This window comes from Gadus morhua, chromosome 7 (assembly GCF_902167405.1).
Source record: "Gadus morhua chromosome 7, gadMor3.0, whole genome shotgun sequence".
NCBI lineage: Eukaryota > Metazoa > Chordata > Actinopteri > Gadiformes > Gadidae > Gadus > Gadus morhua.
The window spans coordinates 14,301,875-14,314,825 of NC_044054.1; the positions used below are offsets into that span (position 1 = coordinate 14,301,875).

At 44.3% G+C, this 12,951-nt stretch overlaps 1 protein-coding gene and 1 long non-coding RNA gene across 2 annotated transcripts; one reads left to right on the forward strand and one right to left on the reverse strand.

Annotated features, from left to right (window-relative positions):
* Window positions 1–534: 534 nt before the first annotated feature.
* On the forward strand, window positions 535–5,094 carry LOC115547728 (uncharacterized). The gene is made up of 3 exons (XR_003977410.1): window positions 535–644; window positions 3,063–3,126; window positions 3,716–5,094. It is a non-coding gene; the product is annotated as an uncharacterized LOC115547728 (long non-coding RNA).
* Window positions 5,095–5,109: 15 nt separating this feature from the next.
* On the reverse strand, window positions 5,110–12,814 carry LOC115547688 (lipase member H). Its single transcript, XM_030362105.1, has 10 exons — window positions 12,490–12,814; window positions 11,749–12,119; window positions 9,916–10,024; window positions 8,316–8,417; window positions 8,129–8,218; window positions 7,811–7,978; window positions 7,176–7,265; window positions 6,741–6,849; window positions 5,877–6,050; window positions 5,110–5,709 (listed from the first exon to the last, which is right to left on the reverse strand). The coding sequence occupies exons 1-10, from the start codon at window positions 12,545–12,547 to the stop codon at window positions 5,616–5,618; spliced, it is 1,365 nt and encodes a 454-aa protein (XP_030217965.1). The 5' UTR covers window positions 12,548–12,814; the 3' UTR covers window positions 5,110–5,615.
* Between the last annotated feature and the right edge of the window lie 137 nt (window positions 12,815–12,951).

The following is a 12,951-nucleotide window of genomic DNA, read 5'->3' on the forward strand; positions in this document are numbered from 1 at the left end:
TCTGTAGAAATGTTTAGTGTAGATCTTTGTCGATTAAAAAAATGTCCTCCACAGCCAGCTAAACTGACCTCCTCCAAGGCCCCCGCCAACGTCAGTTTCCCCCTGTCCTGCTGTGGGGGTCCCGGCGGTCCGGGAGCCCACCCTCGTCTCTCGGCCCTGTCCGCCAAAGTCTTCTGTGCTGTCCTGCACCCGCCACCACTACCAGCCCTGGCAGGCCCTGGGCCCGGCAGCCGACCCGCATGCCAGAGTCCCCCAGCCCAGAGTCCCCCAGCCCAGGGTCCAGACCAGGATTCAGCCCAGGGTCCAGACCAGGATTCAGCCCAGGGTCCAGACCAGGATTCAGCCCAGGGTCCACCAGCCCAGGGTCCACCAGCCCAGGGTCCAGCCCAGAGTCCACCAGCCCATGGTCCCCCAGTCCAGGATTCCGCCCAGGGTCCCCCAGCCCAGGGTCCCCCAGTCCAGGGTCCAGCCCAGAGTCCACCAGCCCAGGGTCCAGCCCAGGGTCCCCCAGCCCAGGGTCCCCCAGTCCAGGGTCCAGTCCAGGGTCCACCAGCCCAGGGTCCCAGCACCAGGTCTCTGGTTCAGCTGCACAGTGAGCTACAAAGCCTCCGGGGGGACCTGGATCACATGAAGAGCCAGCATAAGTAATAATGTTATTAATGTTATTAATAATAACTTTATGATATCCCTTACTTATGTAGAAGCTTTTAATAATAACAACAATAAACATTTGTTTATTTTGTAAAGTGCTTCTCAAAGTACTAAAAAACAAGTCACAGCAAGAGCAAAATCACATAAGACCATGCATCAAAGCAAGTTGGTTTTGAGGGATGACTTGAAGGAGGAGACTGCGTCCCGGATGGGCTGAGGGTGAGACTTCCAGGGGGAGGGGGCATTGATTGAGATGTACTTTTACCCCTGTTCTGTGTTTGGCCATGGTGGGAGGTGCTAGGAGGTTTTGGAGAGCCCTGGAGGTGTGAGGAGCAGTTTAAAGTCCATGTGCTTGTTGCTGAGGAGACAGTGGAGGGATCTCAGTACAGGGTTGGTATCTGGTGACTGATTGGGTGAGAAGGGCCGCTGAGTACTCAGTCAATGTGTTACCGACTAATGATGAGTGTTTCTGATTCGTCACAGCTGAGTAAAGTGTTGCTTGTGTCCAGTCAGTGGGTTGTTTAAGGGGGTGGCAGTTGTGATAGTTTTAGGGAGATCAATAGCTGGGTGGAAATGAAGACCATGGCTGATGATATGGCCAAGGGAGGGCAGGTAAGAGAATGAAGGGGATAGGATCAAGCGCCGACCGTGGGGGACAGTTTGGATTTCAAGTAGTTGATGTTCCAGAACAAGGGTGCCTGTGTCGGAGAGTTATGATCTGAACCAGGTGGTTGATGGAATCAAAAGCGGCTTTGAGACCTAACAGGATGAGAATGTAGAGTTCGAAGTTAGGTCTGAAATTGTTGGGGCTGCAGGGGTTAGAGAGAATACAGTCATTAATAATAATAATAATAATACATTTAATTTAGAGGCGCCTTTCAAGACACCCAAGGTCACCTTACAGAGCATATAGTCATCATTCAAAACTATGTAAAACAGACTAGGAATAAAAGGAAAACAGAGGTTAAACATGAAGAATAATATTAATTAATAACACTCAAAGACGCCTAAAGTGAAGGGGGGACCTCACTAACCACCACCAATATGTAGCACCCACTTGGGTGATGCACGGCAGCCAATCGGTGCCAGAACGCTCACTACACACCAGCTTGAGGTGGAGAGTTAGGGATGAGGTGGAGAGTGAGGGAAAAGAACATTTAACACTATCGATCACATTTAAACAATATCGACCACATGTAAACACTATCGACCACATTTAAACACTATGGACCACATGTAAACCCTATCGACCACATGTAAACACTATCGCCCACATTTAAACACTATCACCCACATTTAAACACTATGGACCACACGTAAACCCTATCGACCACATTTAAACACTATCGCCCACATTTAAACACTATGGACCACATTTAAACACTATGGACCACATTTAAACCCTATCGACCACATGTAAACCCTATCGACCATATATAAACACTATCGACCACATTTAAACATGTAAACCCTATCGACCACATTTAAACCCTATCGACCGACCATTAGACTGGTATGAGTGCGTTACTGGTGATATGGGGAGGGATGTTGGGAAGACGGGCCTTATTCAGGTTAACGGTGGTGGGCTCCAGAGATGTGACACGTGTGTGAGGGGGGGAAGTGACGAAAGGATGGGTTGGGTTTGAGGGGACTGGAGATGATAGCAGTGACAGAAGAGGAATGGGACAACGATGGTATGAAATGAATGCCATGTATTCAAATGAGTACAGAGATGGGATGCAGATAAAAGCAGCTTTGATTACATCACAAAGGAAATTGCAATTCAACCGCCTGTCCCTCGCCTCGGCACAGGGTTTTTACACATTTGTGATTCCAGGGGGTGCTGTGTGGTTAAGGAAAAGTAGTCCAAGGGTCCAGGTTATTATCATTGTTCAATGAGTGTTGACCTCAGCGAGATTACGATAATGTTGCTTTTTGAGGGGTTGTGCTGATTTTGCTAAGGTTTGCAGATCTTCCATGTTAACTTGCTTTTTGTTGCGGTGATGTCATAAGGAAGTTGATGAGTGCTGAGGGAACCATAGGGACGAGATGTCGTTCGGCAGAGGAAAAGTTCTAGATTAATCTGGAAAAGTTGCGGAAACCTGTATTACAAAGTGCTTTGGGTGATGATAGGAACCGACACAGTAAAATCGGTGATAGATAACAATTAGAGATGAGACAGAAATAAAATAATAGAATTGAATTTAAATAAAACATGTGTAGTAATAGTATGGCAATAAGCAGTATCACCCGACTTACTGTCAACAACATATTACTACAAACTATGAGTATATCTGTCAGCCTACAATATACAAGCGTATTTATTATGCTGTTTAACGGAATAGTGTGTTTTGAGACATTTGGCTTTATGCTGACCCTTATAGTGATATCTTGTTTCCTTTGTGTTTTAGCAAGGAGATAAAACTGTTGATGAATGAACTAGACGAAGAGAAGAGGGTTCGCTTGACATTACAGGTAAGAAAGTAACAAGGGTTTGAAGTGTGAATGACTTTTAAATCATATTTTTTAAATCTTTGACTACGAATTTCGTAAGCTTGCAAAATGAGTTTCAAAAAGAGTTGTGTGTCACATAATATCATAATACATTTAATCGTCATTATAGATATTATTTAAATGTAGGTCTTAGAATATTTCGATTTTATGCTATGAAATGGTTAAATATTTAACAAAATTTAACAAAATTACTTAAATATTTGTAGACTGATTACAATATTAAACTTGTGATTTGAATATTAATACATCTGTGACATCATTCATTCCTCTCAGCTTCTTGGCAAAGACAATTTATGAAATTAATATTCAATGCAATTTCCCACCATGGGTCAGAAAAGCACAATATTGAAACATTGGAACTAACATTGTATTTCTCTATATGTAAAATGTGTCTTATCGTGTTTTATTGGTTGCTGATTAATTAAATGTAGATGTTGTCATAAGTTATGAAATACATTTTATTTTGAAGCTAAAATATATCGCCTGCTGAATTCCATTTTTACTCAATGATGCTTAATGTAAAAGTTGTTTTTGTTTTTGTTCGATTTAGATGGAGGTACAGCGCATGAAGAAACAAATGTCAAAATTACTGGATCGTAAATAACCTCAGTTAGGTCTCCTGAACCAGAAATACTTTGCATCGAAGTAACTGGGTAAGAGAGATACATTGTCCTGAACTGCTTGGAAATATACGTTGGAGATGTATTCTTGTTTAATAAATATCTGTAAAAATTTATATAAATTATATTATCCGAGCAATATAGAACTATAATTTATGAAAATTCATAGGTTGGCTGCTTTTATTAGCTAGAAAAATGTGCCGATAATTGTGAATGAACCTCAAATATCCCCAATGGCAAGATAGATCATGGATGGATTAGCAGATCTTCAATGATGGATTAAAATCCATCATCCGGGCTCAATATATTTGATTATCTACGTTTTTTTAAAGGTCCCATGGCATGAACATTTCACTTTAGGAGGTTTTCCAACATTAATATGAGTTTCCCTAGCCTGCCTATGGTCCCCCAGTAGCTACAAATGGCGTTAGGTATAAAACGAGCACTAGCTATCCTGCTCTGCCTTTGAAATAACAATGCGCTGACGCTCCGATTTGGATTCCACGTATGTCGTCATACGGCATATGCAGAATCGGCACATGTTACCTCCCCTTTCTCTGCTTTGCCCTATGAGCTATGACCGTGTGAGTGCCACATGTGTGTCCGTGAATACACACACTGTAACACAAATGCTGTACACTTTGTTATTTGGATAACCGTTCTGCTGTTGGTGTTGTGGCGCATAACACGTCGGGTTCTCTGACGTCTCTGGGATTTCCATAACGAGGCTCGTAGCCTGGGTTATTTCAGCCATGGTTGAGAAGGAATTGTAGTACATGAGTACATGAACCGCGACACGGAGGAGAAAGGGATTGTTGCCCGCGATTGTTCCCCGCCGGAGCCCCGCTGCCCACTGTCAAGAAGCATCACGGTGGGGCCACAGCGCTGCCCACTGCCCGCTGCCGAGGTGCCATCGCCGTGAGGCACCACCGCCGTGGGATGGTGGTGCCTCGGCACTGCCCGCTGCCGAGGCACAATGTATCGCCATTGCGATACATCCACTGTAAACAAGAGCACATGGTACCGTGGCCGCAAGCTGCTCAGGGCCACACCCCCACCCTCCACCTTTACCTGCCTTAAAAAACGGCACGGTTGTGGAAAGCTCATTATGGGACTGGCTCGTAGTGGCTTTAATTCTGCATCATACAACTTAAAATGTAATGTACTGTATTAAGGGCCCACTAACACCTATATATAAGAATCCAGAAAGTAGCATGCCATGGGACCTTTAAAACAATGGCCATGGAATATGCGAAGTTATAATTGTACTCAATTAAAATTATAGTTTTGTAAGATACAAAAATTCCTTGTAACACAGCAATAATTCACATACAATATTTTAATGCAGTTTAAAAACTCTCAACTTTCCATCTCATCTTTTATCCAAACAGGAAAAGGCATAAAAAAATAATTATAAATTACAATGGATCTTTCATGGTGTAAAAAAAAATGGCTGTCTCTCTCAAATGGCACAAAAGAACACAAATAAATATCAGGGAGAGAGAAATACTTAATTATTAAGTATTAAATATCATTGAGAGACAAGATATGGGAATTGAATAAAAGAGGGTTGATCTAAAGTATCTTTACTGAGGTCATTAGTGTGTGTGTGTGTGTGTGTGTGTGTGTGTGTGTGTGTGTGTGTGTGTGTGTGTGTGTGTGTGTGTGTGTGTGTGTGTGTGTGTGTGTGTGTGTGTGTTGTCCTTTAAATGCCAAAGCAGGTAGTCAGTTGGCTGTATTGCACCCTATTTATGTGGTTAGCTTAGCTCCGACCCGTTGTGCGGAGGTCCCTCGGTAGTTCACAATGAACTTCCGGAATCCACCCAGGCCTCAGAAGTTTGAATCCACACAGGGGATAGGTCTGAAGGTGACCTCCTCCTTCTCCTTCAGCAGGAGGTCGTAGCGACAAAGAGACCTTGATAAACTGAGAAAAGATAGAGAAGGGAGATACAAAATGCTGCAAATAATGCGATATGCGTGTAAAATTTACAACAGAAAAGTTGGGTGCTTTGTGAAAAATCCCTCCAACTTTTTACCCTCAACAATTTGTAACATGTCAACTTTTTGATCTGAAAAAGTTTGACGTTCTACCTGGTGGAGCCTTCGATGCGCTGGAGGCGAAGTTGGAGAACCCGTAGTTTATGCTTCGGGCCGAGAACGATGGCAGAAGAGTACGTGACGGACATCTTCTCCACCGTCTCCACGACTCCGTCAAACTGCGCCAACAACTGAGTCTCTGTGTACTTCTCAAACTTCAACCGCTTACTAATAACCGGAAAAATATACATAAAATAATTAGATTTCAATATTACTGAAAAGGAACCAGGCAAATTGATAGTTTGAAATGAGTTAAATTAGAAAGTGTTTTAACGGTTTAGTATTAAGTCAAGGGTTATTGTGTAGGGTTTGGATAAGAAAAAAGGTAATGGTTAAGGTTATGACAAAAAGTTGGGGGGTCAAGGTTAGCGCAAGTAGGTCATCTTCGGGATTACGATGCCCAGGGTTAGGTTTAGTACAGAAAGGTTAGGTTTCGGGGTCATATGGTTAGGTTATATAAAGAAAGATAATGTTTAGTAAGACTAGGGTTAGCTTTTGTACAGAAAGTTTATGATTCAGGAGGCTTAGGGCTATTGCAGAAAGGTAATGTTTAGTAAGTCTAGGGTTAGGGCTAGAACCGAAGGTAATGTTAAGTGAGTCTAGGGTTGGGCTTTGGCTATGGCAGAAAGGTATTGTTCACGAAGTCTAAGGTAAGGGCTAGGAGCAGAAAGGTAATATTTAGGGAAGCTAGGACAAGGGCTAGGGGCAGAAAGGTAATGTTTAGTAAGTCTAGGGTTAGGGCTAAAACCGAAGGTAATGTGTGTCTGGGGTTAGGGCTAGGGGCAGAAAAGTAATTTCTCGGTTTAGGGTTAACAGAATCATAATGTTAACGGCAGAACAATCATGTTTAAAACGTACTGGTCAATGGTGGCTTTAGCTGACTGGTTTTTGCCATAGAGTTTGATGGTGATGTAGCCCCACTGCACCTCCTGATTCCACGTTAAGACGTCAAACCGGTAGTTGGTTCCTGAGGACGAGAACATTGTCTTAATGGTTCAAATAATTGTATCAGCTTGTAAATTTAACCACAAGCAACAGTAACAGCAATGAAATGCTTGAATTCAATGCAACATAATAATGGTTGCTGTTAGATGTATGTAGTTTGGTTCTACAGTTCATCTTGCATGATCTTTACCATGTCCATTTTCATGCGACGGATGGCTTTCGCCAGGCTAAGAAGTACCGGTATGTGCGTAAAACGTGATCAAATGAATAAATGAAGGGTGAAAAGTATAAATAATATATGTATCAATAAATTACATATTTGCATTTGCATCTGTTTTGTTGACTTACTGCAGTACGGTTTCGCGCCGTTTGTGTTGAAGAAAGATTTGGTTTGTCCCAATCTCAGCAAGGTGTCCTTCCACTTTACTACGTCATACCCTGGACAGGACAGCGGTTGGACAGTTCAAGAATTTAGTAAAAACTCTTGAAAAACTCTATATAATAATTGTCAATTGCATAATGCAATTGACAGTCTCTTGATAAGACCAATCAAAACAGTAGAATTATTCATGGTCATTCTTCCAACGAACTTTACTAAAATATGAACTAGCAAGAATAATATATTAGAAAACAGTGTATGTATGAATCAAATACAGATGTTTTTGAGTAAACAACAAAATAAGGAATGTGTGACTGACTCTTTATTAGTATCCCAATGAGGAAGTGCAACTTTTAATAACCAGCATTGAATGCTGGTTATTAATAGTTGATTACACCACAATGAGTGTGAAAAAACCAAGAATGACGTAAAATGACCAGGAATGAAGTAAGAAGTATGATTAAGAATTAGACATGAAATTAGACACATTCGACAAGGATACAAATAGAGACGGCACCAATGTGCAGGGGAGCGATGGTCAGTAGTTTGTGAACTGCATGGATGATGTGGTGTAGATGTTGGTGGTGGGAAGAGGGTTGCTAACCAAATATGGGGCATCCTTGTGCGCCGAACTGAGTGCAGTCTGTGCAGCGGGCATCCAGGAAGTCATCGTAAGTGGTGCATGGGAAGGCCCTGATTTCACACGTCTTGTTCAGAGACTCCATGAAGAGAAACGTTGATCTCTGGTGGTCACACTTGAAATAGGCCACCCCTGGGAAAATAACATGGAGACGATATAGACAAAGGGTAAAGTCATGACAATAATTTCTCACAGCAAAAAATATGTATGAATGCCTATTTGGCCGTTTTTAGGGGAAAGTTTGCACTAAATGTCCCCTGAAATGAAACACTAGAAGCTCACCCTTCAGGATTGTTTTTGGACAGCCGAGTTGGTCTGCGCCCCCGTTGGGATAGAAATCGATGTGACCCAGCGGCTCTCGTAGTCCAAGAGCTGTAAACACAATCAGTTATTCTGTCCGTTTTACACACATCCGACCTCATCAAAGAGAAATCCAGGGATCAAAGCCGGCCATAGGGTGGCAGCATACCGTCGATATCCGTGTGGATGACGTCCACAAACTGGGCGTCGGTTCTGTCCAGGCGGTATTCTGGGAGCTTCCCAGCGAACATGGGCCCGGCGGCATCCAACCCTGCACACACACGCACGCACGCACGCACGCACGCACGCACGCACGCACGCACGCACGCACGCACGCACGCACACACACACACACACACACACACACACACACACACACACACACACACACACACACACACACACATCCACACACACACACACACACACACACAATGCAGCCAAACCGGTAAAACCAGGTTAGCCAGTGTTTTAACCCTTTATAGAGTTTGTTTCAAGTTAACAATTCATTCAGTCAATCATTTCAAGGGTCGGATAAGATTTGTAGCCTAAGTTATTGTGGGTCAATTACAACAGTGAGGCAAAGAAGATTGATAAATTAGCAACTTCAAGTATTGTACAAACTTAACATCAGCCCAAGATTGTTATGCTTATTCACTGTTTAATTGCTGATGCTTGGATACTAGGTTGATGATTACAAGGCATTGCCATTGCCCTTACAAGGAAATGCATATTATGTTTTCTGTTTCTATTTGTATCATTGGCTTATGTGGCCTGTGATTCAGATTGGAAAACCGTTGTGATTCAGAAAACTTGTGGTTGAGGTCTGTTGTTTAATGGGTGGAATTTCCCATCTATTGTCCAAATATAGGTCTTAGCATAGAGAGAGGGCGACAGAGGGAGAGAGAGGCGGAGAAAGATTGGGAGAGAGTAAGAGACTCAAAGAAACAGGGAGACAGAGTCAGAGAGACAAATAGATAGAGATATTGCACATATCCTCCACACTGTAATTACAGTGTATGTCCAATGTATCTTTAATTTATTATGTTTGCAATGGCCCTTTTATTTATATATATATATATATATATATATATATATATATATATATATATATATATATACATTTAGTATTTAATCTATATATTAATATATATATATATATAATGTATTCAACATTCTATATTTTGATCTCCTTTTCGTCTGCTTTCCTAATGTTAACATCTGTTTCTCATGCCAATAAAGCTTTTTGGAAGTAAACTGAATTTGGAGAGAGAGGGGCGAGAGAGAGAGAGAGAGAGAGAGAGAGAGAGAGAGAGAGAGAGAGAGAGAGAGAGAGAGAGAGAGAGAGAGAGAGAGAGAGAGAGAGAGAGAGGCGAGAGAGAGAGAGTGGAGAGAGAGAGAGAGGAGAGAGAGAGTGAGAGAGGAGAGAGAGAGAGAGAGAGAGAGAGAGAGAGAGAGAGAGAGAGAGAGAGAGAGAGAGAGAGAGAGAGATAGAGTCAGAGAGACAGAGAAACAGAGAGACAGAGTCTTAAAACCATTAATTGCTACTTTCTTGGATACTAGGTTGCTGATTCCTGGCATTTCAAGGAAATGCATATTCGGTTTTTTTGTTTATTAGTTGTTTTTTGTATCATTGGCTAATTTCCTGCTATTGTCCAAATATAGGCCTAAGCCTATAGGGCGACAGAAGGAGAGAGAGGCAGAGAAAGATTGGGAGAGAGTCAGAGAGTCAAAGAGACAGAGAGTCAGAGAGAGAGAGGTCTGCTTACCTGTGATTCTTCCGATGCTCCCGTTAAGATCAGCTCCTACGAAGCCAGATATGTGCGCTCCCAGGCTGATCCCTATCATGTGGATGGAGTCGAGCGAGGCACCATGTTCCTGGACACAAGGAGATGTCATTCAGTGAGGAGTAGCGATGGATCCTGAGCAGGGGAGGAACGGTCTATACCAGTCATACTCAAGTAGCGGCCCGCGGGCCTTTTGTGGCCCGCGGGGTGTCTATTAATGGCCCTCAAGCTGTTTTGAAAAGTTTTTTTAATTATTAAAAAAAAAAAAAAAAAATCGTGCTGGGCGCTCTTATTTTGAAACCGCGCGCCGCGATCTCAATACGAGGCTGGGGGTTGCAACGATAAACAGATAGCACTCCAGCCCACAGACCGCTCCAGCCCTCCCAAACTCGAGGCAGACAGTCCATCTCAGCAGCAGTCAAGGCCGATTTAGGGTCGTTTTAGACGCAGAGACGTAAGCACGTAATTTACACAAGGGACTTGTTTTAGACAAGTTTTGATTTACGGTTCCTTTAAGGTTCCTTAAGGATTGCGCGTGTTGCAAGGGGATTCTCCGCCAGAACAGTAGGGGGAGCAACGAACGAATCTGTGGGCGTGGAAGTGGAAATCTGTGGGCGTGGAAGTGGAAATCTTCTTCTCCTTCTTCAAAATTCTTCATTCGCTTCTGTCACGGCCTTTTAAAAATGGCGCTATTATGCTATAAAACCGGAAATGTGAGACTCCTGAAAGGATGTGGCTAGCTGGCCAATCCCAGTCTTTGCGAGCTGCGTAGGGCCGTAGTGTTTCAGTCGCATAGTCAGGAATTTTGGCCGACGCACTTAAGCACGTAAGGGGGGATATTTTACCGCGCAAGGGGGGGTTATGTATCTTACGTGCTTACGCGTTACGTCTAAAACAGAGCATATATCGGCCTCAGTCACACGTATACCGACAGGCCCCTTGAGTCACTGAAAAAAAAATTTGTGGCCCCTCATCATTTCTACTTGAGTACCCCTGGTCTATACGGTCTATAAAATGGCACTGCAAGTCTCTTGGGATAAAAAAGGCTGCTTGCTAGAATGACTAAATAGTTAACAGGTCAGGTCAGTCTGCGGGTGACAAAGAGATTCTAGAGAACTAGGATGAGTTTTTGTAACTGGACCGAAAACCCTAAACCACAACAGTAATGGGAGAGGAATCATATGTGAACTGCAGGACCATGTAAGGAAATACTAACAAATATATTCAGGTTCAGGTCATTAGGGGGCCGGTGGGGGCTTTAGGTATCTTGCTCAAGGATGCTTACAGGGAGGTTGTAGACATTGGGGATCGAACCCAGAAGCCTTTCAGCTGGGAATTGAACACCCTAGCCACTACACTATCCTAGCCCCATTAAATCCTCACAAACAAATGTGTATCATTTCAAGTTCTCACTGTATTTGCATCCAAGTCATTTCCAATCCTTTTTACTCTTTGACACACTTTTTTGCTCCGAAATCACTCAGTAATATCCCAGTGAATGAATGTGCAAACAAACCGCAGTAAGGCATTATAAGTAGTTTGCCCGTGGGTATGGATCATTAGGAATACTGTTTGTATACCTAGGATATTTATGAGACCTTAGGAGATTTATGAGATATTCATCAAACCTTTTACATAATTGTTTTGACACCAAAAAGCACGACAACATATCTCTGCAACGTTCCTGCGGCCCCATAGGAGTATCAAGCAACCCCAATTTGGGACCCGACCCAGAGGTTGGGAACCACTGAACACTCCTGAAGTCCTGCTTCATTACATCCAATTCACGCAGCCCATAACAGACCACATCCCAACCTGCATGGTCCGGATGAAGGCGGTGAGGTTGGTGGCGGTGTCTTTCGAGTTCCTCACGGATCGGAAGTAGTCGATGTTGGCGGCGCCGTAGTTCCAGTCCACCACCACCACGTTGCGGTCCTCGCGCTCCAGGACCAGCTCCGCCATCGGCAGCAGCCACACGGGGGGCGACCCAGTGGGCCGGAAGCCGTGGATGATGAAGGTGGTGGGCAGCGACAGGTTCATGGCGGGGGGGGCCGCCGAGTGCAGGAGGAGGCGGCCGCACTCGGGGTCGGCCCGGGAGTAGAGCAGCAGGCGGACATTCACCTCCGTGCCCACGATGGCGTGGTGGAGGTCGAGGTCGGTGAAGGTGTCGCACGCCTGGCCTGGTGCTGAGAGGGGTGAGGGGTAAGGGGGAGGTGGGTTGGTTGGGGTGGGGGAAGGGGTAGGATGGGGTTATGGGAGAAAAGTACATAGAGAAAGAGGGAAAGGGCATGGTGGGAATGAGTGAGGGTGAGGAAGGAGACAAGGGGGAAAGGGGGGAGATAAAGAGAGAGAGGGCGAAGGGGCAGGGGGGAGAAAAAGGGGCAGCAAAGTAGAGAGAACATGTGAGGAGCATGAAGAGGGAGAAAAGGGGATCATAATGACCTCACCACAACAAACAAGTTTTTTCAACCAAATGACAGCATTTATCATTTTCAGTTTCACCACGCAGTACAGATACGATCAAAAATTCCTTTACACAAAAACAAAATACCTTACCTTTGTCCACCCACATGCTGATAACCAAGGCGTACAATAGACATGTCGGAGCGTACATCTTCTGGATCCGAAAGCAAACCGTTCTCCAGTTAAAAACACACAAAAAGGTCAGCCTAAAGCTCCCACACTTGACTCAGACTGAAACTAACAACCAAGCTCCACAGCTGAACGCGGACCACAAGCGTAGAGGAGGACCCCACCACAACGCTGGGCAGTTATGACCAGTTAGGACCCGAGACCTGACACGACGTGTCTGACGTACACCCTCCACTGTCAACCCTCCCGTCTGCTTCATGTGTTTGCGTCCTGAAGACACCCTCTGGGTTCCAGGAAGTGGCAGTTCCAAGGAACGCCTCCTCCCCCTCCCCCTCCTCCCCCTCCTCCTCCTCCTCCCCCTCCTCCTCCTCCCCCTCCTCCTCCTCCTCCCCCTCCTCCACTCCAAAGTCTAACGCCACTGCGGCC

Coding starts and splice junctions, on each gene's coding strand:
- LOC115547688 (XM_030362105.1), bottom strand. CDS start 12,547: ATGTACGCTCCGACATGTCTATTGTACGCCTTGGTTATCAGCATGTGG. Junction 12,120..12,489: donor CAGCATGTGGGTGGACAAAG/GTAAGGTATTTT, acceptor CACCCCTCTCAG/CACCAGGCCAGGCGTGCGAC. Junction 10,025..11,748: donor CCTTCATCCGGACCATGCAG/GTTGGGATGTGG, acceptor CCTTGTGTCCAG/GAACATGGTGCCTCGCTCGA.